This window comes from Trichomonas vaginalis, chromosome III, assembly GCF_026262505.1.
Source record: "Trichomonas vaginalis G3 chromosome III, whole genome shotgun sequence".
Taxonomy (NCBI): Eukaryota; Parabasalia; order Trichomonadida; family Trichomonadidae; genus Trichomonas; species Trichomonas vaginalis.
In genome coordinates, this window is record NC_067205.1 from 11,319,643 (window position 1) to 11,342,251 (window position 22,609).

The 22,609-nt window shown below is 33.6% G+C and overlaps 13 protein-coding genes and 2 pseudogenes across 15 annotated transcripts, besides 3 other annotated features; 12 read left to right on the forward strand and 3 right to left on the reverse strand.

Moving 5' to 3' along the window:
- Positions 1 to 15,300: part of a mobile genetic element that runs on past the window's edge.
- On the forward strand, positions 9 to 713 carry TVAGG3_0681930 (organellar and viral DNA polymerase type B; the record flags this gene model as incomplete). Its single annotated transcript, XM_051242735.1, has 1 exon — positions 9 to 713. The coding sequence occupies one exon, from the start codon at positions 9 to 11 to the stop codon at positions 711 to 713; it is 705 nt and encodes a 234-aa protein (XP_051089322.1).
- TVAGG3_0681940 (organellar and viral DNA polymerase type B) lies at positions 846 to 1,437 on the forward strand (the record flags this gene model as incomplete). Its single annotated transcript, XM_051242736.1, has 1 exon — positions 846 to 1,437. A coding segment is annotated over one exon (592 nt), but the record flags the coding sequence as incomplete, so codon positions are not given.
- Positions 1,899 to 2,869, forward strand: TVAGG3_0681950 (annotated as a pseudogene). Its single transcript has one exon. A coding segment is annotated over exon 1 (971 nt).
- Positions 3,509 to 3,994, forward strand: TVAGG3_0681960 (integrase core domain containing protein family; the record flags this gene model as incomplete). Its single annotated transcript, XM_051242737.1, has 1 exon — positions 3,509 to 3,994. The coding sequence occupies one exon, from the start codon at positions 3,509 to 3,511 to the stop codon at positions 3,992 to 3,994; it is 486 nt and encodes a 161-aa protein (XP_051089324.1).
- Positions 4,169 to 4,594, forward strand: TVAGG3_0681970 (KilA, N-terminal/APSES-type HTH, DNA-binding family; the record flags this gene model as incomplete). Its single annotated transcript, XM_051242738.1, has 1 exon — positions 4,169 to 4,594. The coding sequence occupies one exon, from the start codon at positions 4,169 to 4,171 to the stop codon at positions 4,592 to 4,594; it is 426 nt and encodes a 141-aa protein (XP_051089325.1).
- TVAGG3_0681980 (organellar and viral DNA polymerase type B) lies at positions 8,736 to 9,760 on the forward strand (the record flags this gene model as incomplete). Its single annotated transcript, XM_051242739.1, has 1 exon — positions 8,736 to 9,760. A coding segment is annotated over one exon (1,025 nt), but the record flags the coding sequence as incomplete, so codon positions are not given.
- On the forward strand, positions 10,031 to 10,529 carry TVAGG3_0681990 (organellar and viral DNA polymerase type B; the record flags this gene model as incomplete). The annotated part of the gene is made up of 1 exon (XM_001282565.2): positions 10,031 to 10,529. A coding segment is annotated over one exon (499 nt), but the record flags the coding sequence as incomplete, so codon positions are not given.
- Positions 10,712 to 11,569, reverse strand: TVAGG3_0682000 (uncharacterized protein; the record flags this gene model as incomplete). The annotated part of the gene is made up of 1 exon (XM_001282564.2): positions 10,712 to 11,569. One exon carries the CDS (start codon positions 11,567 to 11,569, stop codon positions 10,712 to 10,714), a length of 858 nt encoding a protein of 285 aa, XP_001282565.2.
- On the reverse strand, positions 11,594 to 11,833 carry TVAGG3_0682010 (uncharacterized protein; the record flags this gene model as incomplete). Its single annotated transcript, XM_051242740.1, has 1 exon — positions 11,594 to 11,833. The coding sequence occupies one exon, from the start codon at positions 11,831 to 11,833 to the stop codon at positions 11,594 to 11,596; it is 240 nt and encodes a 79-aa protein (XP_051089327.1).
- Positions 11,879 to 12,309, forward strand: TVAGG3_0682020 (annotated as a pseudogene). The gene has a single exon. A coding segment is annotated over exon 1 (431 nt).
- On the forward strand, positions 13,945 to 14,403 carry TVAGG3_0682030 (repellent protein 1 family; the record flags this gene model as incomplete). The annotated part of the gene is made up of 1 exon (XM_051242741.1): positions 13,945 to 14,403. One exon carries the CDS (start codon positions 13,945 to 13,947, stop codon positions 14,401 to 14,403), a length of 459 nt encoding a protein of 152 aa, XP_051089328.1.
- Positions 14,452 to 14,688, forward strand: TVAGG3_0682040 (uncharacterized protein; the record flags this gene model as incomplete). Its single annotated transcript, XM_001301884.1, has 1 exon — positions 14,452 to 14,688. One exon carries the CDS (start codon positions 14,452 to 14,454, stop codon positions 14,686 to 14,688), a length of 237 nt encoding a protein of 78 aa, XP_001301885.1.
- A 361-nt stretch (positions 15,301 to 15,661) lies between the features above and the next one.
- Positions 15,662 to 16,764: a mobile genetic element.
- Positions 16,765 to 16,807: 43 nt separating this feature from the next.
- On the forward strand, positions 16,808 to 17,485 carry TVAGG3_0682060 (cysteine proteinases family; the record flags this gene model as incomplete). Its single annotated transcript, XM_001301882.2, has 1 exon — positions 16,808 to 17,485. The coding sequence occupies one exon, from the start codon at positions 16,808 to 16,810 to the stop codon at positions 17,483 to 17,485; it is 678 nt and encodes a 225-aa protein (XP_001301883.2).
- Positions 17,486 to 19,144: 1,659 nt separating this feature from the next.
- On the forward strand, positions 19,145 to 20,153 carry TVAGG3_0682070 (protein serine/threonine kinase protein; the record flags this gene model as incomplete). The annotated part of the gene is made up of 1 exon (XM_001301881.1): positions 19,163 to 20,146. The coding sequence occupies one exon, from the start codon at positions 19,163 to 19,165 to the stop codon at positions 20,144 to 20,146; it is 984 nt and encodes a 327-aa protein (XP_001301882.1).
- A 282-nt stretch (positions 20,154 to 20,435) lies between these two features.
- On the reverse strand, positions 20,436 to 21,483 carry TVAGG3_0682080 (protein serine/threonine kinase protein; the record flags this gene model as incomplete). Its single annotated transcript, XM_001301880.1, has 1 exon — positions 20,458 to 21,471. One exon carries the CDS (start codon positions 21,469 to 21,471, stop codon positions 20,458 to 20,460), a length of 1,014 nt encoding a protein of 337 aa, XP_001301881.1.
- Positions 21,484 to 21,992: 509 nt separating this feature from the next.
- Positions 21,993 to 22,609: part of a mobile genetic element that runs on past the window's edge.

Here is a 22,609-nt window from a genome sequence, read left to right on the forward strand (position 1 = left end):
ATTAAAATATGACTATTGCTGCATATGCGTATGAAACAAATGAAGCAAGAAGAGCACATGAACTAGTAAACGAAAACTCAACTTTAACCATTGAAGGCAATGATTTAGTCATTGACGATGGAAAAACTAAAAAAGTCATTGATTTCGATACTTTTAACACGTATGACCCATTCATTACAATAAGTAAAGTTCCCATCATAAATGATGGAACGGTGCAATATATAAATTCTACAGTAGATGCCTCATTAGTGAAAGTATTAAATGTTCTCATTGAATTGTTAAAGAGCTTTCGATTTGACGACAACATTAAATGCCTAAAGAATTTAGTCATGAATGAGAAACAAATTCTCGGCGTTGCTGGTAGCAGTAATGATGTACACCTTATGACATTAGAATATTATAACGAATATAAAGATGAACTGAAAGGAGAGAAGGGTGACACCGGACCTCAAGGACCACAAGGAATACAAGGAATACAAGGACCTCAAGGCGAAAACGGTTTGGATGGTGAAGATGGAAAGGATGGAAAAACTGCTAAATCATGGATATGGAACCTTATAAATACTGGTTTAACAGCTGCTTCATATGGAGTTCTTCAATACCAAATCGGAAAGATATGGGCGGTACTTGGTGAAGAAGTTTTAAATGACGTTAAAAATGCTTTGAACTTCACTTCAAATGGTTCGGATACTATTAAAACTTTATCTGGTTGAATGCAAGAAACAAGGAGTCAAATAGATACTGTAAGACGTATAGCAAACAATGCACGTATGGGATTGGATACTTTACGAGAAGCACAAAATACACTAAAGCAAGCAAATGATATTCTTGGCTCAGTATCAGACATGCATGAAGATTGGCTTAAAGGTATTGACAAATCTTTAAAAAATCACAGTCAGTCTATTGCTGACTACAAGAAAAGTATAGATTTTTTACATAGTGCTATGGACGTACATGATGGAAGCATAAGGAACTTACTTAATGCTAACAATAACTTACCAGGAACTATTAAAGCATTTATAAAGTCCTTTGTAAAACCCGGTGCTCTAACATTTAGGTCTTTGAGAGCAAGAGCATTGAAGTCAAGAGATGCAGAAACTCCAACAGAACCTACAGAAGGAACTGAAACAACAGAAACTCCAGAAGAACCACCAAAACCAACAGCTAATGAAATATTGTTCGAATATTTTCCAAGGTACTCTGTTCTCATTGCATACATTCAAGAAATACTTAAGAAAGCAGACTTGACTTTAGGAGATGATGAAAGTTCTGTATATCTTTCGTTCCAGTTTCAAATAGCAGAACTTTTGAGACAGATATGCTTAATGTATGACAACATCTCTGATTTCACAAGATATGATGACGACCATGACCCCGAACACGGTGAAGAAGAAGTTTTACAAACATCCATTAAGACAGGAAAGGTTTTAACTCAAAGTCTCATTATTGACACCAAAGATGGCGAAGTGGACGTTCTTCAAGAGCTGAAGAAAAATACTTCTTCGGGAGGTGGTGGTAGGCATGAACTTGAAATAAATGAGATAGAAGAGAAATTAGCCGAAAAAGCAGATAAAAACCATGTTCATTATATAACTTCAGACGAACAGATTATAACGGACTACCATGGATATTTAACACAGGATGAACAAATAAGCACTGAAGATGTTAATGAAAGAAGATATAAATTCATTCGTGCTAAAGGTTATGACATACACTGTACTGTACAGTATGACACAGGTAAAGCACCAGAAGCATTTGGTTATAACAATGAAATTTATGCTTCATACTTCTTTGTTAACGGTGTATTAGTTGAACCAAGATTTACTTTGAGAGTTAAGGCAAAAATAACTTTTGAAGATGCTATTAAAAGTAAAGCCAGCAAAGATGAACTTGAAGCAATGAACAAAGTTTTGAAATCTCATAAACACAATATCTCCGATATAAATGAACTTCAAGCTACATTAAATAGTAAAGCTGACAAGAACCATACACATGAATCCTTCACTACTGTTAGAGCAGACGACATAATATTGAACTATACCCTTGGTTCAAGTGCACCTTTAGAGAATCCAAGTACAAGCGTAAAAGATACACTAAACTCCTTAAATAGTAAATGTATGAACATTGAAGGTCATGCCAGAAACTTTGAAACACATAACTACCAGCAATGTTAGATAAGAAAGCTGACAAAGAACATACACATAAATCCTTCACTACTGTTAGAGCAGACGACATAATATTGAACTATGATTTGGGTTCAAGTGCACCTTTAGAGAATCCGAGTACAAGCGTAAAAGATACTCTTAACAATTTAGATAACAGTTGCAGGAATATCGAAGGTCATGCCAGAAACTTTGAAGCATATGAACTACCAGCAATGTTAGATAAGAAAGCAGACAAAACAGAGCTTCAAACATTAAAGACTGAAATACTTCAAACATTATATCCTGTTGGTTCTATTTATATGTCAATGAACTCAACAAATCCAGAAACAGTTTTAGGTTTTGGTACGTGGAAGCAGATTGTAGATAAGTTCTTATACTGTGCTAGATATTCAAAGCAAACAGGAGGTTCGAAGAAAATTAAAGAAGCAAACCTTCCACCGCACACTCATACAGGAACTACAAACACAACAGGTAGTCATTCACATTCAATAACAAAAAGAGGTTATACAAATCTTGCAGCAGGTTCGGATAGACAGGGAATGAATAGATATGATATTTCAAGTGACCCAGTAGATTCAAGCGCAGGTATTTTCTGTGGAACCACAGGAAATCATTCACACACTTTCACAACAAATCCAACAGGCTCGGGTGCAGATTATATGCCACCATTTGTGACTATATTCGCATGGTACCGCGTTCAATGAACGCGCTTGAGCCTTGAATAAAGTCTTTAACTTTACATAAATGAGCTTGAAAGAAGTATTCGAACAACATCCATGGAGGTCATTTAAGAAGTTCAATGAAGCTGCAAAGAGTTGGGGATTTACTAACAGAGCTGAAGTGAAAAGGTTCTTTGACAAAATGTTGTACATCAAACAAAAATAAACCCTTACGACTACTTTTTACCAATTTACTCCAACACTCCTGACGCATACCAATTTGACACTCTCATTCAAAGCAGAAAAGGAGGACATAAACCATTCCTCATCTTCATTAATGTTAACACTCGCAAAGCATATGCATATCCAATGAGGAATAAAGGAACTCGTGAAGTGTTAAGAGTTTTACAAAAGTTTGTAGCAGAACATAGCCCAAGTACTTTAACATCAGACCAAGACAGTGCATACCTCAGCAATGAAATCACAGATTTTCTCATTAAGCATAACATAACTCACTACACTACTGAAGACCATAACCATAACATACTCGGCATCATAAACCGCTTCATAAGAACGCTCAGAGATTTAAACCAAGAGCGAGACTTTACCGAAGAAACAATGAAACATTTTCTCGAAGTATATAATTCCTCAACACATTCTACAACAGGGCATACACCAAATTCAATGACACAACAACAAGAAGAAAAGTATATACAAAAGAAACGAAGCCAAACACAAAATATCAGAAATTCAACACAATTTACCCTCATTCCTGGTACAAAAGTTCGTGTAGTTCTTGACGACAAACCGTTGACAAAGAAACGTTTAAGGTTAAGTAGAAACTATTATATCGTAGACTCTACGCAAGGTAATGGATATCTTATAAAAGCTGCTGACGACTCTATTGCGTTTTACCCTCGACATAAATTAGTCGAAAGTAGTAATGGCAAACTTGCTGAAACCATTGACGAAGCAAAGCGAGGAGTGGTTATTGAAATACTTGGCTACAACATAAACGATGACACTTATAAAGTAAGATATGAAGGAGGCGTTGAAGATGTTATACCATCTAAGAACTTGAGAGAGTCAAAGTCAACACATCTGGGACCATTAGAGCGGGAGGACTGGAAAGACAAAAATAAGCCAGAAAGAATAAGAAAATTCTTCTAAACTTTTTCATTAGATGTAAATCAGACAAAATAATTTTTAGGTGAAGAGGTGAGATCTCACCTGTTTTTTCACCTCTTTTTTCACCCTCATGAAAATTCATGAATTTCCTTAAGATAGAAAAATAAAGTTAGTTTTATTTTTTATTTATTTTTTATTTGGTATGTAAGAACAGAAATGTCAGTCGAAGCAAAAACATTCACGAACAAATCTAATGGCGAAACATTCACAAAAGGCACTTATAATGGTATTGAAGTCTTACGTAGAGACAAGGATGGTTACATTAATGCAACAAAGATGGCAAGAGAAGCAGGAAAGTTAAACCATTTAAACAGATTTCTCAATAGTGCTAAAATGCAGGAAATTCTTGAGTTTTGGTTGAAAGAATACGGTCGAGCCAAAAGTGGCTCAACCTCAAAACAAGCATTTTATGAGCTTACTAAGGGTGTTATAAATGAATTCAAAGGTATTTACATACATCCTGACCTCGTTCATTTTGTTGCTGAATGGTGCTCTGTAAAGTATGCATTTTATGTCAAAGATATTATGGACTCCATAGACAAAAAAGTTCATGAGAAGTTAGATGAAGAAGAAATAAAGTAAATTTTTTATTTATTCCCGTGGAAGATAGAGCACTTTTATGATACTTTTTATTCACGACAAACAAGACAAACAAAGAAAATAAGAAAATACGGCGCTGTCGCGGTTCGAACCACAGACCCCGACCCCTCCATAACACCACCTTAGACCACCGTGCTACGTAGCCTGTCGACATAAGATTTTATAAATTGCATATTTGACGTAAATTTATTTCCATCTGGCTTCCCACCGCATAAGATATTCATACGTGTTTGTAAGACATTCATTAAACTTCTTTTCTATTGCATCTAATCTTGGGTTATTTTTTTCAATAACTTGTCTGTATTCTTCATCATTGTTAACCAATTTTTTATCTACAAATTTTATTAGTGTTTGATTCACTTCGTTATAATAACGGTCATATTCTTTCAATACGTAAGTGAAGACAAAATGCGTCGTACCTTCAATCTTAAAGCTTAAAGAACTTTCAACACAGTTTTGAGGTCTGTCAGTGCGTCAATGAGATAGTATTCGAAGTCAGTCAATAATCTTTTTAAAGTCATTTCATACAGGATAAAATTTAATGTTGTGAAGAAATAGTGTTTATCTCAGAAAAAATAACGCTAATTCATTTTTTTATTTTTTTTATTTTGTATGTAAAGACAGTAATGTCAACATTAGAGAACACAACAACAGTTATAGTCCATGAAGCTATAAATGAAGAATACGAGTACATACAATATAACAAACAGTTACGTCTCATTCGTTCAGTCAAAGATGACATGTACCAAATGCAAAGTATAATGAATGCTCTTCGTTCTACAAAGCAAGCATATCATTGGTTTGAAACCAACAGACAAAAGAACTTTTAGAAGAATTTCCTCATATGATTGCTTCCCTCGGAAAACCGAGAGAAGAGATTCCGTACGAAAATCGCAAGAATTTGGCTCCTGGTTTGAAAGGTTATTATGTTCATAGACTTTTAGTAAATGCTGTAGCAATGTGGGCTTCACCTCGTTATGCTTGTTATATTTTCATGATGTTAGATGAACTATAAAAGCGGGGAGAGATGGAAAAGAAACTTCATGCAAAGATGAAGTCATTGAATCAAAGACAAAAGCATACAGAAAAGAATACCGCGTTCAGTACCAAAAAAGGAAAGAGTTATAGGTATATGATTTATACTGAAGAGTTGGAGAAAGAAGAAGATAAAGATATGGTTATGTTGCATTTAGTCAGAAGAAACAACAAGAGCTTTTATGACTTAGCTAAAATATATAAATCTGACAGAAACTGGTTCTATCGTGAAAACTTACCGATTTCAATGACACCGAATGAGCAAATAAAGGAAATTGTCAAAAATACTCTTCCTCAAACACACTATGACATCAAAGGTTGCACAATACTTACATTCAAAGAAGACTTAACATTACTGAAGGAAAAAATTATTCGATAACTTCAAAGAGGAAGAATAAAAAAAATCTAAGCTAATTTTATTTTTTTTTATAAAATTTTATCTCATATGAAAGAACATGAATTTAGATATTCGAACTCATGACAGAAGAAGAGAACGAACAACATGTAAAAGATTATGCAAAATTTCTGAAGGTATATAAAGCTTATGAAAAAGCGTATGAAAGTTTATACATTGGGGAATTGTTGTAAAATATCGATATGAAGACTAACCAAAAATATATTTTTGCTTAAATAGCTTCAGGGTCTATTTCTTCAACCATTTCACTTCCTTCGTCAATGTCAATAGAAGCTTCTTCAACCTTTGGTAAGAATTTCTGTATAACATCTTTGTTCGTTATTGTTTTCAGAGATGAAGGATAATATTTCACATTTGTTTCACCCTTCTTATATTCTTTCTGTTCGGAAAGATTTAAAGCAATACTGAAGAAGTCAATGTTAGAGTTCTTTATGACAGTATAATGAGTATCTTTGAATTCACGAAGAAACTCTTTTGTTTCAAAACTACTGCTAACTCTTGTGAAGTATAACGTTTGCGGTCATGACGATAGCTAATGGTCTGACATACTGACCAAACTTAGATTCTTTCACAAACTTCTTGTTAAAGATAACATTAACATTTGAAGCATTATTGAACTCATTCTTGATGGCAGTAGCGAGAGCATTGTATGAAAAGAACTTGCAATCTTGCATGTGTTTTCATTAAAATAAAAATATTAAATTATTTTGAAAAATAACTTTAAAAATCTAATCTAATTTTTTCAAAAAATATTTTTTTATTTCCTACTAAAAATGTATCGGAAGTTGTCTAAGTTAGAACTCGAAATAAAACAACTTCTTACAGAAGCTAATATAGATGTTGCAAAGCATTACGCAACAAACAAAAAAGCACTCGCTGACTTCATTAAAGACTATAATGGTGCAATAAGTTATGATAGAATTCATGAGTTCATAAAGCCGCAACGCGGCGAGGACGAAGTCCATGCAAGAGCATTTCCTTTAAATGACGTTGCTATTGACTTATATCATAGACGTTCAGTACCTCATGAAGTAAGAAGAGAAATGTTTGACATAACAAATGCAAACGTTGGTGAAACAAGAAGAAGAGACGACACACTGAAACAACAGAGAAGAGAGATGTTTAAGAGCGCTATAGAACAAGTTCGCAAAGCTAACGATGTCATTCGTTCCATTGACGACAAACCAAAAGAAGGTGAGAGATGGTTAAAGAAAGATGAAGAGAATAGGAAGAGAAATGTGAAGTCAGGCAATAGACTCATTGACTTTAACATCGAAGCTTTAGATGAACCAAACAGAGACTACTTACACAAACATTTCGGTAAGGTTTTCATGAGACTCTTAGAGAAATTAAAATAAACTCACAACAGAGATGGATGGTATGTTATAAACTTGGTGGAAAGTATGAATGTTCTACGTTAAACCTCAATAATATTGGAACATTACTACATCAGCTCTTGAAGGAGAACTTTATATCAGAGATAGAAGCAAATGCTGCAGGTATTGTTGAAATGCACTATGACTTCTTCTTGACAAACATAAAGAATCTTACCGAAATAAAGATGTATGATTTAACAGAATATGAAGGCTTAACGATGTCAGATGTAAAGAAAGGCAAACCAAAAAAGAGACCATATAGAGATGAAAGCACACTGACAAATGACCAGAAAGCCATTTTGGAAGCTCTTAAGCAAACAGGAAACCCAGCACTTATAGAAAGCTTTTGGAAAGATAATGGTGAAAAGAAGTTTTATAAGAAGAGAAGCGGTCAGTTCTGGAAGTATCTTTGCACATTACCTATAAATCTTGAGCGCTACCAAATCTTCAATGAACTGAACAAAAGAACTGCAACACTTATGACAGAAGATAACTGCTTTCGTTTATGCTTGCATTCAGGCTGGAGTAGATGGAGAGACTATTGACCACATGAGAGAAGTCATTCGTGTTAGAGACTTTCCTCAAAGTAAAGTACAAGAAATTTCTGACGCAACAGGTATAGCATTTAATGTTACCATTGGTTATTTCAATGACTCAAGACATAATGAAATAAAGAGATACATACCAAAAGAATGTGAAACTGTTAGAACTATTGACTTACTTCTTGTTGAAGACCACTACATGCTAAATGAAAGATTACCAATGACAACATATTTCATTCGCAACTATATAGAAATTCTCAAAGCTTGTGGTGGAATGAACATTGAGAAACAGATGAAGATTTATACAAAGAGAGAAGATAAATATGTAGTTCGTTATGATAGAACAACACCGTTATGGGATGTTATGAAAACATTGTGGGAGTGCAAATATTTCGAACCTATTTCTTATGGAGAACTTTTCACATATACGACTGACTTATATAAACAGAACGCTCCATTTAAAGATTTGACATATGCTCCAAAGTATTGTGTACAACTGAAGAAGAAAGCCGAGTCAAAAGAAGTAAATAAAAATAAGTGCAAGTTCATTCCTGAGCACGTTTTCTTTGCTGACTTTGAGTGTAGCACAGACGGCTTTCATAAAGCTTTTAACATCTGTTATGACAGTGAAGATGGTTCAGTGAGTGAAAGCATTTGGGGCAGAACTGTGCAACAGAATTTTTGGAACGACTTCCTGACAAGAGTTAATATATTTCCATAACCTCAGTTATGATATAAACTTCATCTTAAGACACATGACAGAAGTGAAAGGAACTCCCATCATTAAAGGTTCACGAACAATGCAAATAACTGGCTTATATAAAGGAAGGGCAATTATTATAAAAGACTCTTACAGTGTTATAAATAAGAAGCTTAAACTATTTCCTGCTATGTTTAACTTACAAACAGGACCGAAAGAAATATTTCCATACAACTACTACAGCAGTGTTTTGTTAGCAAATGACAACAGAACTGGTGTCATTTCTGAAGCATGTAAGTTTATCCGGGATGCAGATACATTCATGAAAAACATAGATTCCATCAAAGGTTGCAGAATAGATGAAAACCACTTCGACTTAGAAAAGTATAGCACATTTTATTGCAAACAAGATGTAAGAATTTTAAGAGAAGGTTTTGTTAAGTTCCGCAATGACATATTGAAAGAATTTGATTTAAACGTTTATGACTACGTTAGTATTTGTTCTATTGCTAACAAATTGTTTGAGAACAGAGTGTACTTCCCGAATGGAAATTTATATGACCTCTCAAATAAACCAAGAGAATTTATTTCACGCTGTATTCAAGGTGGAAGATGTATGCTGGCAGATAACATTAAACAAAAGAGCGAAAAGAAACTCATTGCTGACTTCGACGCTGTTTCATTATATCCATCAGCTATAGCAAGACTTTATACTTTAGAAGGTATTCCAAAGGTTATGAAGAAAGAAATGTTAAGCACAGAGTATCTCATGAGACATTTATTCGATGACGACCAAAAGGAACCCATTGGTGAAAAGTTTATGTCCGGCTTCTTTGTTCTCATTAAGATAACAGAGATTGGAATACATAGACACTTTCCTTTAATAGTTTGTGACCCTGAACTAAATCCAGAACTTAACGTTCCCAGAAGTTCAAACACTTGCTGTTTAATGTATGTTGACTATATAACATTACAAGACCTCATAAAATATCAAGGTGTCAAATGTGAAGTGTTGCAAGGATACTATTACGATGGAAACAGAGATATTAGAATAAGAGATGAAGTAAAGAAGTTGTTTGAGTTAAGGTTAAAGTATAAGAAAGAAGGAAATCCTTTGCAAGAAAATATAAAGCTCATTCTGAACAGTATTTATGGCAAACTATTCTATCTCCTATTGAGTCAAAAATAACCATAGTAAATGACAAAGATGCTATAAGATATGCCATCAGAAACTACAACCATATAGTGAAGTTCGAAGGTTTGGATGGTTCAGATAAAACTATTTTCAAGCTAACGAAAAGCATTTGCAGACACTTTAACTTCTGTCCACTTGGTGTTAACATTCTGTCTATGTCGAAGAGAATAATGTGTGAAGTATTCTGTACTGCTGAGGACTTAGGAATGGACATCTTTTATAGCGATACGGACAGTATGCATCTCTACAATGAAGATATCCCTCGTTTAGCTGAAGAGTTTGAGAAACGTTATGGAAGAGTTCTCATTGGTAAAAACCTTGGTCAATTTCATAGCGACTTTGCAGAAATCACACCTGGAAAACAAAGTTTAGCATACAAGTCAATATTTTGTGGAAAGAAGACTTACATAGACTTACTCACGAATGATTTAAATGAAGTTGCATTTCACTGCAGAATGAAAGGCGTGAAGCAAGATGTTATTGCTTTAACCGCTAATGAAATGTTTCCTGACTCTGTTCAGTGTTTCTATGATGAAGATAAAGGTTTAATGGTTCCGCAAGGAACATATGACAAAGACTCTGAGTTCAGTTTAATGAAACTTTACAAAGCACTTTATGACGGTCAAGAGATTGGATTTGACTTATGTAAGTCATGTCAACCTTGCTTTGAAGAGAAGTTTAACTTTTCTATTCAGACTAAGACTTCATTCATAAGAAAGCTTAAGTTCTGAGGTCATGAATGAGAAAAATAATGAGGTCATTTATTTTTGTCAGCAATGAGGTCATTCGTGATAAAAATAAGCCGCTAGCGGCAAGGGCGAAGCCCATGTGGTCATTTACAATACTGCGATGGTAGAGTTTAAGAGTTGTGCTTCAATGTAGAGACAGTCCTTATGGTCTGGAGGTAAGAACACTGGGCAGTTATGGTCATGAGTGGAGAACATGTCTATCCAAAACGCACGATTGAAGCCAGTTAATTTATAGTATTTAGGATTTGGCAGTGGTGTAGTTCTTGTATGACCAATGAACTCATTTTCAACTCCCTTACTTAAGTTTGAATATAATATAGCTTGCTTTCTATCCCAAATGCCAGGTGTTACAATCTTTGAAAATTCATTTTTCCTCGGAAGCATTGCATCATAATTGAAAACATTTTTGAAATCATCACTTGGTTCAGAGATTTGAAATCTTATACGTAATGGATTTTCTTTCTCTTTAGCGACTTCATTGAATGGTGAGAATACAACAAACTGACAGTCATGAGTTCCATCTTCATTTTCATTAAATTCATAATGAAAGTCTATAAGTTGTGGCTGACTACCTTCTTCTTTCAGTTGTGCAAGAAACTCACGTAAAGGCTGTAAAGTTTGTACTTCAATGTTAAACTTTTTCTCGAACATCTCATTAAATGAAATCATACATTGTTGCAATGTTGTATCGTCTTTAAAGTATTTGTATATGTGAATGTTTTGGGCGCTTAAAGACTGTTCGTCATTTTCTATCTCGACTTGAAGTATAAAGTCAACCTTTCTGAAAGCACGTGTTATATACATATTTGTTATGCCAATGTACTTCTCTTCATTTATGTTCACAATCCAGTCTGTTGGAAACTTAAACGTTACTCTGTTCCCCTTTATTTTGACGTCAGGGTTTTCACTACTGAACGCAACAGATAAAGGTATTTGTCTATACATTTAATTCGGATAAAAATAAACCGTTTACTCTTTCTTTGCTTTTGCTTCTTCTCTAGCTTTCTTCGCCAGCAAACGTGGGTTCTTTTGTCTTCCAGCAGCTAATGCAGCAAGTTGTTTTTCACTAAGTTTTCTCTTTGGTCTCTCTGGCTTTTGTTCTTGTTTTTGTTCCTTCAGTTCGGATAAAATTTGCTCACGAATTTCTTTCTTCAATGCTTCAACATCTATGACCCCTTGGGTCTTGTCCGTAGGGCTTGTCTGAGTCATTTGACTGCAGATAAAAAACAAAATTAAAACTTTAACCGATGTAAAATGAGCTTGTCAAAATCAGAGCGAGAGTCTATTATATTAAATGACGCAAGAGGAATACAACATCCTTTCTATTACGTAAGTCAGAGTAAAGATGGTAAAATATACGTAAGAAAAAGAAAGGTTCCATTAGCGAATGCAGAAAGCGACAACATTAAGGTGTATGGCAAGGGTGAAGTCCACGAAGCCCATGTTAAGCCTTCTATTCAAACTGAAAAGTCAATAGAACCAGAAGAAAAAAGCCAGATGTACTTTCAATAACGAACCAAGAGCTTATTGCAAAGTTCGTGAATTTCATTGAAAAACAAACCGAGTCAAAGAACCCTGACCCACCAGTGAAAGAAGTTGAGACAAAAGAGAATGTACAGTTCATTGAAAATGTCAAGAAACAACTTCCACCACGAATGCCAAGAAGAAGAGTGAGAATAATGAAGTAAATAGATATTTTTATCTGAAGTAAATACATGCAGAACGAACAGCTAAACGAATTTACTCCAGCAGAGCATATTCATCAGATTCGCTCATATTTCGATATCATAGACAATGCAGTTCAAATTGGTGACACTAATAGAAAATATTCTGACGCAAAGATTCCATCACAACCTGGAACTGCTAAAGATAACACATGGGTAACATCCAATCTCTCACCTCCTGGTGAAAATATGTTGGACCTTTACAATACATTCATTACGTATAAAATGGAAGGTCAATTTATTGTAGATAAAGAAATTGGTTCAGGTTCCAATAAAACAAACCCACCAGGATTTTGGATTGGTTTCGATGACGCTTTCTATGCAGTTGCTGGATATCAAATCCTTGCAAATGGTCGTATCGTATATTCTCAAGACAACGCAAGAGAAGAAGCATATATAACTTCAAACTCACAAACTACCGAACAAATAAAGAAAGTAGATGTTTTTTCAAAGACTCGACATGAAGATGTATGGAGTCATTCGGGAACATGCAGAACAGGACAAATTGTTAGTGGTCCAATTACAGCAGGAAAATCATTTGATTTTAAGCTTCGTTTAAGAATTCCTGTTAGAAGATTCCTTCCATTAGAAGCTATTCGATTTATTCCAGCTTTTGCAGGAAACATTCATCTTAAAGTAAAGTTCAGTAGCGACGCCTTACAATGCACATCTATATCTGTAAATGATATCATTGCTTTCAATCCAACTCTTAAAGTTGTATTTGCTTCAGATTCAAATCCACCGACAAATAAATTTGTTCCATGGAATGAACCATTCACTATGATAACGAAGGCAGTAGAAGCTAGTGGAACAGTTACTATTACAACTGTAAACCAGCAACTATTTCGAACAAAGATGGATTTTAATGAATGTTTCATTCATCCAAAGTCATTCTCTTTAGACCCTAACATTTATACAGAACTTGTAGAACATTATACAAACGAGGCTTTATGTTTTCCTGTTAAAGTTATGGATTGGATTCCTATGGACGGTTCATTCTCAAAGAATACAGATAGTTCAAGTGCAACATTTACAGCAGCTTATACGCCTATTAATGTTAAAAGTATTTGGGCACTATTTAGAAAGAAAGACAACTATTATGTTAATTTTGAGAACCCTAAGTTTAAATATCTTCAGCTTTCCATGGGAGCTTATGGAAATATGCCTGCAGAACCCGAAAAATCATATGGACCTGTATTTTATGAAATGGTTGCGAACGCCTGCAATACAAACAATGATATGATAGGATTTAATGAAGATGTTATGAGGTCATTGGTGGATGATGGTAGTGTGGAACATAAATGGGATAGCTATGACAACACACATTTCTTATGTGGTTTTCCAACAGAAGTGGACTTTTGCTTCCAGCAAGGTCAAACATCTACTGCTCCAATAACATACAAATTGTCTGTTAAAGGACCTATTGAACTAGCAACTGAAAATGTACCAAAGCCACTTATTGGATTTATGAGGGATTGTTGCTTTGCCATTCAGGTGCGTGCTAATGGAATCCCCATAATAAGATTAGATGACTATAACTTAGCCGCGGACGACAGTGAGGAATAAAGGATGAACGTTTATTTTTAAAGCTTATAAATGAGTTCTTCATCAAGCTCTCGTGAACCTTCACCATCTATGAAACAAACTTTACCAAACGATTATGGAGCACCTATTGAATATTTCTTACGAGCTGCACAATGGCAAAGAGCAGTCTCACCAAGGTTAGGTGTTCCACCAGCTCCTGTCAAAAATAGCATTTGGTCAAGTCCTTATATAAGATATGGTCTCCCACTAGGTTTGCTAGCTACAGCAGGAGCAGTTATGATGTTGAAAAGAAATAAAGCAAATGTTGTAAATAATACTGAAGTAGCTGAAGTTAAACAAACTCCAACACCTTCGCCAAAACCAACGCCTTCACAAGCAAAACCTTCAATGACTCCTGAACCTATGGAAGTACAAACTCCTGTTCAAAAGTCAACTCCTAAACCGACTCCAACATTTAAACCAGAACCTACTCCTCAAATAAATCGTAAAACTCCTGCGTTTCCTTACTGAAAAAATAACGTTATTTTTATTTAATATTAAAATTTTTATTTGATTGAAATGACAAATAAAGTCACTGAAGCAATGAAACAAAAGTTTTTGGTAGAATACATTAAATCAGGAACTATTCCAGAAGGTTTTTACATTCATACTATGAAGGATGGTAGAGTTCAGTTTAGAAAGATAAAGCAACCATTAGATAGAGAAGGTATATTAAGGAAGATTAAACTTCATGAGGACAACATTGCTGAACTTAAGAAGAAGTTAGAAGAGTTGGAGAAAGGAAGAGAGTTATAAAGCAATGAATTCAACAGGGTAGAAAAGAGGTTAGAAATCGGGTTAGATCTAACCATCTACCCTAAATTTATTTTTGGGCTATGTTTTCATACGTGTGAGGGTGGTGATATCATTAATTTTTAAGTTTATTTTTTATTTTACTGAAAATTTTTATTTGGATGTAAATGACAGAACAAAAGCAACTCATTCGAATTCCACAGTATAACAAACATACATTTAAACATTTATTCTTCCTTCCTGAGCATAACATGTTCTTTCAAATACATCCGAGACCAGTTGACTTTTCATTGACTGTGTATAAAGATAGAAATAGTTATATCATTAAACCATACGATGACGAAGGTAAGTTATGTAAATTGTACGTTAAGAAGTTAGAGAAAGTTTATGTCTTCAAGTATGACTACAATAGGGTTAACACTGATGATGAAGATATTGAGGAAAATTTATGAGAACATTAGTGAAGTCGTTAGTGAGAACGATAGTGAGAACGTTTATTTTTTACATTAGTGAGTTCGTTAGTGAAGTGGTTGGCGGCTTTGTAAAGTGTCAAATTCACAAGTATTGTGTAAGGTGGAACGCAGTGCCACCGTACCCATGACTTGTATACTAACTTTCAAGTCATGCTGGTCCTGCATGAAAAATGGTTTTCGAGGTGAGCGCACATCACTTCCTCTGATCATATCAGGTTTAGTCGGTTTGACAAATTATAACATTGATGGATCACCCCTGAATGATAATGAAGAGTTACTCTTTTTCGAAGATTTTACACCAACAAAGGTTCTTCCTTCAAGCGATACCGTCGCTGCTGTTGTTGCACCCTCCATGAAACCATCAAAGCGGAACATCATTGCTGTCGCTCATCAAGCTGTCGATATCATACAGTCATCACAAGAGGCGAACTACCTTTACCCAATTAAAGGTGGTATTGTTGGTCTTCATAATATGGGAAATACGTGTCATTTGAACGTATGTTTCTCGTAAACGAAAAAGAGGATTTGACTGCGTCAAATCCTCTCTCTCAAAAAGTGGACTTTACATGGCAAATTTCAAATGCATGTAAGGTCCACTTTGATCAGTTTCAGGATGGAATTGGAGGCCATGAGGTACTGACATTGCATCAGTATCTCATAGCCTCCAATCCCTTCAAAAAATGGGAGAAACTTTGGTCGAATAATTTAACATTCGGCCAAAGTTTCTCCCATAATTAATGAGAATGAAAGGGTAAGAGGCATATAGGGTCACTATATACCTCTTACCCTTTCATTTTCATTTGGAGGTCAACAAACCCGGAGTTAATTGCAAACAATTAACTCCAAATTTGTTTATGTTAAGGAAGGAATTGGAGGGTAAGAGGTACATAGTATGAATATGTACCTCTTACCCTGCAATTCCTTCTAGAAAGTTCCAAAACTTTGGGTTAATTGCAAACTATTAACCCAAAGTTTTGGAACTTTCAAGTGGAGATGGAAGGCTTTGGGGTATACATTAATATAATATACCTCAAAGCCTTCCATCTCCACTACAAATGGGAGAAACTTTGTCCGAATAGTTTAACATTCGGACAAAGTTTCTCCCATCTTTCAATGTAATTGCTACCTGTGAGGTACTGACTTGAAGTCAGTGCTTCACAGGTAGCAATATCCAAAAATTTAAAAACATTTTATCAGTTCGTTAGAGAACTTGAGCCTCCTAGGTATTGAACCAGAATCAGTGCCTAGGGGACTCTAGTGATCTATATAAATCTGAGAAACTTTGAGGAAATTGTTCGACATTTCCTCAAAGTTTCTCAGCAATTTAGCGAGGAATGTTCGTTCTCGTGTAGATATTTATAATATATACATGATAACAAACATTCCCCGCTAAAAGATGTAAAATCTTATAAGAAATAATTGCAAAAGAATAACAAATTGCAACAAATTTTATATGAAACTGAACCTTATGAGGTAGTGATTCAAGATCACTGCCTCATAAGATTCAGTTTCAATCTCAAGTATCTCAAAAGTAAGGCTCTATTTTTTGCCATGTAAAGTGTCACTTTTTCTGTCAAACCGTTTTATCGTTTTCGTTTACAACATGTTTACAGGTTCTGTTCTACATATCCGAAGTGAGAACAGAAGTTTTGAAGGTTGCTAATCAGTCCTCTCCCATCGTAACAGAGATGTCAAGTATCTTTACAAATTTGAATTCATTGAAGTCCAAAGGATTAGTCTTCGTTCCCAATGAACTTGCCACATTACTTGGTAACTCAACATATGAGGCACAAGATTTTGATGACACGATGACAAGATTGATCACAGATCTCGCAGAGCAAATACCAGGAATCGGTCAACTCTTCCGAATCACTTACCGTGATAGTGCCAACGAACAAACAAATTGCTACTCGATTCACACCAGAATTGGAGAACCAGATCTCGATCATGCCATTCAATATTATTTGTCAACTACAAGGAACACATCATGGCCACAATTCTTGACTTTCGACATTCAGAGAGAGTGGCAGAATGATTCGATTCATCAAGTCATCTTTGACTTCCCGAAAAAGTTGACACTCCCAACAGTCGAAAGGCAAAGATATCAATTGATTGCAATTGTTGCCTATTGTAATTTTCATTACGTGGTCTTTTTGCAAAAAAGTGCATATTGGATCATGATCAATGATGAAGTCGCATACTCTATTCCATCAACAGATATCAATGCATTGAAGGGATGCTCAACTGCTGAGATGCCACCTTTATGGTACAAGACTCTCGAACACAAATGTCTCGCAAAGATGCTCATTTATCGAATGGTTCAATGAAGAAAATCCATAACATTCTCCTAAGATTTTTTTTAATTTATCTCAATTATAAATTTTATTATTACCTAAATTAATTTTGTAAACTATTTTTGAATAGTTTACAATTTATCCTAATGGGACCCATATGCGGGTTCAATTTCTGGTTTATCATCTAGATATATTATGAAAGCCACTCAAAGGGTGATTGATTTTAGGATGTTCTTAGAAGATTTTTCGTTCATTTATATTAATTTTGTATTCCCGATTTACATTCACTAGCAAATCAATGCATTTCACACTTTAAATGACAATTAAATTCTAAGACATTGCTAGAACTGCAATTTCCATAAAAAGTTTTAGTGTAAATTGCTTAAATAAATAATTATTTTCATTATTTTTCTCCAACAAGCTTGAAAATCAAACGAAAACTTTACAAAATACTTATTTACTCATTTGTAAATATAAATTTCTAACAATTTTTATCCTGAATTTAACATAATACTGTATTTCTAAAATTTGCACTAGTTCATTCCTAATTGATGCTCGGATTTCGGTATTCCATATGTGGTATTACATATTCCAATAAAAGGCACTTAATGTGCATTTTCTAATTCAATTAGATTTGCACATTAAGTGCCTTATTATTATAATAACTTTAATATGGAATAAGTCGAATTTATTCCAATATACGAGCTTATGCTCATATGTCGGGTTAAAATCTGGCGTTTGGCAATGTCGCAAAACGCCGATATGCTAATTCCTAAAAAAATTTTTTTATGAAAAAATTCTTTATTCGCAAAAGGTATAGTATTTGCTCATGTACGAACATATGCGAGAAATTCCCATTTTAGATTATAATGTAGATATGATAATTAAATAAATACTGTTATTATAAAAGAATCATTCAAATTGAATACAAAATTTATATACCAGTAAAAAGGAATAAGCATTATTTTATATATATGACAATAATGAATTAGCATTGAAAATAAAAAAATAATTTGTTAATGATTTTTCAGAACTTTGAATATTAAGATGTAAAAATCAATAATTTTAATAAAAAAATAACATATATTCACTAATTAATATAACGATTATCGATTTGGATTGATTTATTTTGAATATAGCTGTAAAATTTGATTAAAATAGCACGTTGTAAATCATGCTAAAAAATTTAATCCAATTCATATGTTTCCAGAATTGATATTATCACTTCGATTCTCATTTGTTATATCAATTTTACATGAATGACCAAATATCTTAATAATTGATATACAATGCATTGCATAAGAATTTGGAAATAATCGATGATTCATTATTTATTTCCATTCAATTCGAAAATAGCTTTAGCAATAAAAACAAATTTCAGCCAGTGATTCTTATATGTAATTGCATTGGAATTTAATGTTATATTATACTTTTTGTTCCTTCAAATTTTTGAGCTTCATTCAATTTCTTCAAATTAACTTTTCAAAATGATAAGTTTATACTTTTAAAAATATATTGCATATATATCATGCAATTTAATTACAAAATTTTTACTATCATAAATTTGAAATAACTTCTAAAGCCATTTATAAAAAAAATGAAAATATCATTTAATTACATATCTTACAAATTAATGATATTTATTAACTATTTCAATTTGTTAATCAAATATATCAATTTTGAATCAATAAACCGTTATTGAATAATATAATGAAGTCTAACCAGAAGAATATCCAAATTCGAGTTCCACCTGTAATAGGAAAATACAACGTTGTTGAGAATATAGGAAAGGGTGATTTTGCTCAAGTTGTTCTTGCAATTGACCCAAAAACAAATGAAAAAGTTGCAATCAAGATAGTTAACCGAGAAGCAATAGTTCAAAGAAATATTTTACTATACCTAGAAAACGAACTTCGTCTTACTTGTAGATTTAATCATCCTAGTATTGTCAAAGTTTTGGATGTAATTTATGAACCTGACATTATCATGATTATTATGGAATATTATCCTCAAGGTGATTTGCAAACAGTTATATCGCGTGGAGTCCACTTTTCTGTGGAAGACCAGCTCAGAATTTCCCAACAAATACTTGAAGGATTAAAATATCTTCATAAAAGAGGCGTATGCCATCGTGATATAAAGCCAGAAAACATATTGTTTGACGATGAAATGAATCCAAAAATCATTGACTTTGGTTTTTCAAAAGAAAATTCTGCAATGATGCATACTTTTTGTGGAACTCCATTTTTCATTGCACCAGAGATTGTTACACAGAATCAATACGATGGAACTAAAGCAGATGTATGGGCATTTGGTGTTACTGCTCACATTTTAGCGTGTGGAAAATTACCATGGGTGACTGATAATGGCATGCAGCTAATTAAAGATATGCAAGAAGGCAAGTTAGAAATAAACATTGAACCAATGGGTATTATGGGCTCAATGATACGAAATGCACTTATTGTTGATCCGCAAGAACGCCTTTCGAGTGATCAGCTTTTGTCACTTATAAATGAATCGAAGAGAACCCATATAAGTATATCTAACATGACGCTAAATTCTAAAAAGAATTCTGCACCTGTATTGCCTCATATTATTACAAAACATCATACATCTAGTGGTTCGATGGCCAAGATTTTGACTTCTGATAGGTTCTTAACACGCATGCAATTCAATGTTAAGAGAAAAATATAAGGTGAAACTTTATTGATTTTTGTTTTTTGTTGTTTTATAAAAATTTTGTTGTTTATGATAATTTTATTGCATAGGATTTTCCTAGTTTCATCAAATTTCAAATCTCTTAAAAGATTAAGGGCTCGGAAAAAATAATATATTGCAAACACAAGTTATATCAATGGCAATGAACTGTCTATGACATATATTGACGATTCAGCTTAGAAAACCAACAAAGTTTCGATAAAAATTTTTACCGAATTATAATTTTATCAAAAAAGTTAGAAGTATCAACAAAAAAGCATGGTAACTATTTATTAAACAAAATAATGTTAATAACTCAAGCGATGCGGTGCCCTAACTCTCGTTATTAAGCTGGATAAAACAGATGATTTTTCATTAACATTTTGTGCCCTGATGAAGAGCGGTGTTGTGTTTCTAGGAGCAAGTTTTGGAAGTGGTGTGTCAACAATATCCTTCTGGTTGAAGGTGTATGTACTAATTGCTTTGTTTGTGCATCGTTTTTCTTCAATAAAAGCAAGAAGGTCAGCGCTTGTTGGTCTTTCTTCCATAGGAATCGTAAGAGCTTTCTCGATGATGGCCCCGATCAATCCTTTTGGTTCAATTTGGAGTTCCAACTTATTTTCTCTGATTTGCTCAAGAATTTGCATATCATTTTGCGATGTATATGGGAACCTGCCTCCAGTAGCCATAATGTGTACTGTAACGCCGTAGGCCCAGAGATCAGCTTTCATTCCGTTGTAATTCTGAGAAAGAATGATTTCTGGCGCCATGAAATGTGGAGTTCCGCAGTATGTCTTTAGAACGGAGCCGTTCTCTTTGGATAATCCGAAGTCGATTAATTTTGGATTATAATGTGCATCAAACATAATATTCTCGGGTTTGACATCGCGATGCGATATACCACGGGAATGTAAATATGCAAGGCCGCTAAGTACTTGGGTAGCGATATTTAACTGTTCTTTGATTGTGAAGTAGACACCACGTGACAGTAACGACTGTAAGTCTCCATTTTGTAAGTATTCCATGATAATCATAATTATATCTTCCTCGTAAATGACATCATATACTTTTGCAATATTTGGATGATTAAAGCGGGTAGATAAGCGGAGTTCGTTCTCAAGGTACATCAAAAGATTGTTCTTTACGATGATATCGCGGTTGATGATTTTAATTGCTACCGTTTCCTTTGTTATTGTATGTTGGGCCAGAACTACAACAGCAAAACCACCACGACCTATAATTTTGATTACTTTGTACTTAGAGACATGAGATGGAATTCGGGTATAAACTGTAGAAGGACAAGGTTCTTCTGACTCGCTCATTTTAGAATAAATACTATCTCAATTCAATTTATGTTTAAGGCCAGAGTTGAACGAATTATAATAAATAATGTATGAGGAGATATTTACTAAGCGATGTGTTTTGAAAGGCAGGGGTGTTAATTCAAAATAAAAATTAAAAATAGTGCTGTGCAATCAATACTGATGTGAAAGGAACTATGTTAAATTTTGAGTCATCAGAAATATTTGAATAAAGAGTTTAGAAAATGAATTATTTCGAGTTAATGTTGATTCACTTTCTAATAAGATTGGTAAGATTTTATATCAAACAATTTTCTTTAACTTTTCAATCTCTCTAACAAAATTTCTTTGAGAACTATTTATTAAATATTATTATAATGGATAGTGGCAACCGAAATACATAATTTTGTTATCAGTGTTAAAAATTTGAGAACGGAGTTTCGTAGGACTTTTCGAATAACTTTTTTTATATAAAATAATAAAAAGGCATCAAGCAAAATATAAAATGTCGATCCCTCATTTTTTATTACTTGCAAGAAATTGGCAAACCCAAATTTTAGCTAAAAGTGACAGGGGAAAAAACGTTTAGTATTAAAAAAAAGACCGATGAGAGCTTCGTTCGAAATATAGAGGGAACTGAGAATGCGCAACCATTCTCAGGGAATATTGGATGCTATTCCCGTTCCCTCTGTATGGAAAATTGAGGTTTTCAAAGGGAGTTAAAATAATATCAAATTTATACTAATTTACTTCAAAATACAAAAGTATTTGACAGCTAAAATTAGTTACTTTAGCAAGCCTATCAATACCATTTTACGATTATTGTTACTTTTTCGAAATAAAAGTAAAAACAAATTTATACTAATTTACTTCAAAATACAAAAGTATTTGACAGCTAAAATTAGTTACTTTAGCAAGCCTATCAATACCCTTTTACGATTATTGCTACTTTTTCGAAATAAAAGTAAAAACAAATTTATACTAATTTACTTCAAAATACAAAAGTATTTGACAGCTAAAATTAGTTACTTTAGCAAGCCTATCAATACCCTTTTACGATTATTGCTACTTTTTCGAAATAAAATAAATTTATTATCAAAAACCTTTTTTTTCTTAGTAAAAATAAACGAAATTTTTTACCTTATGAACTTTTGATGGA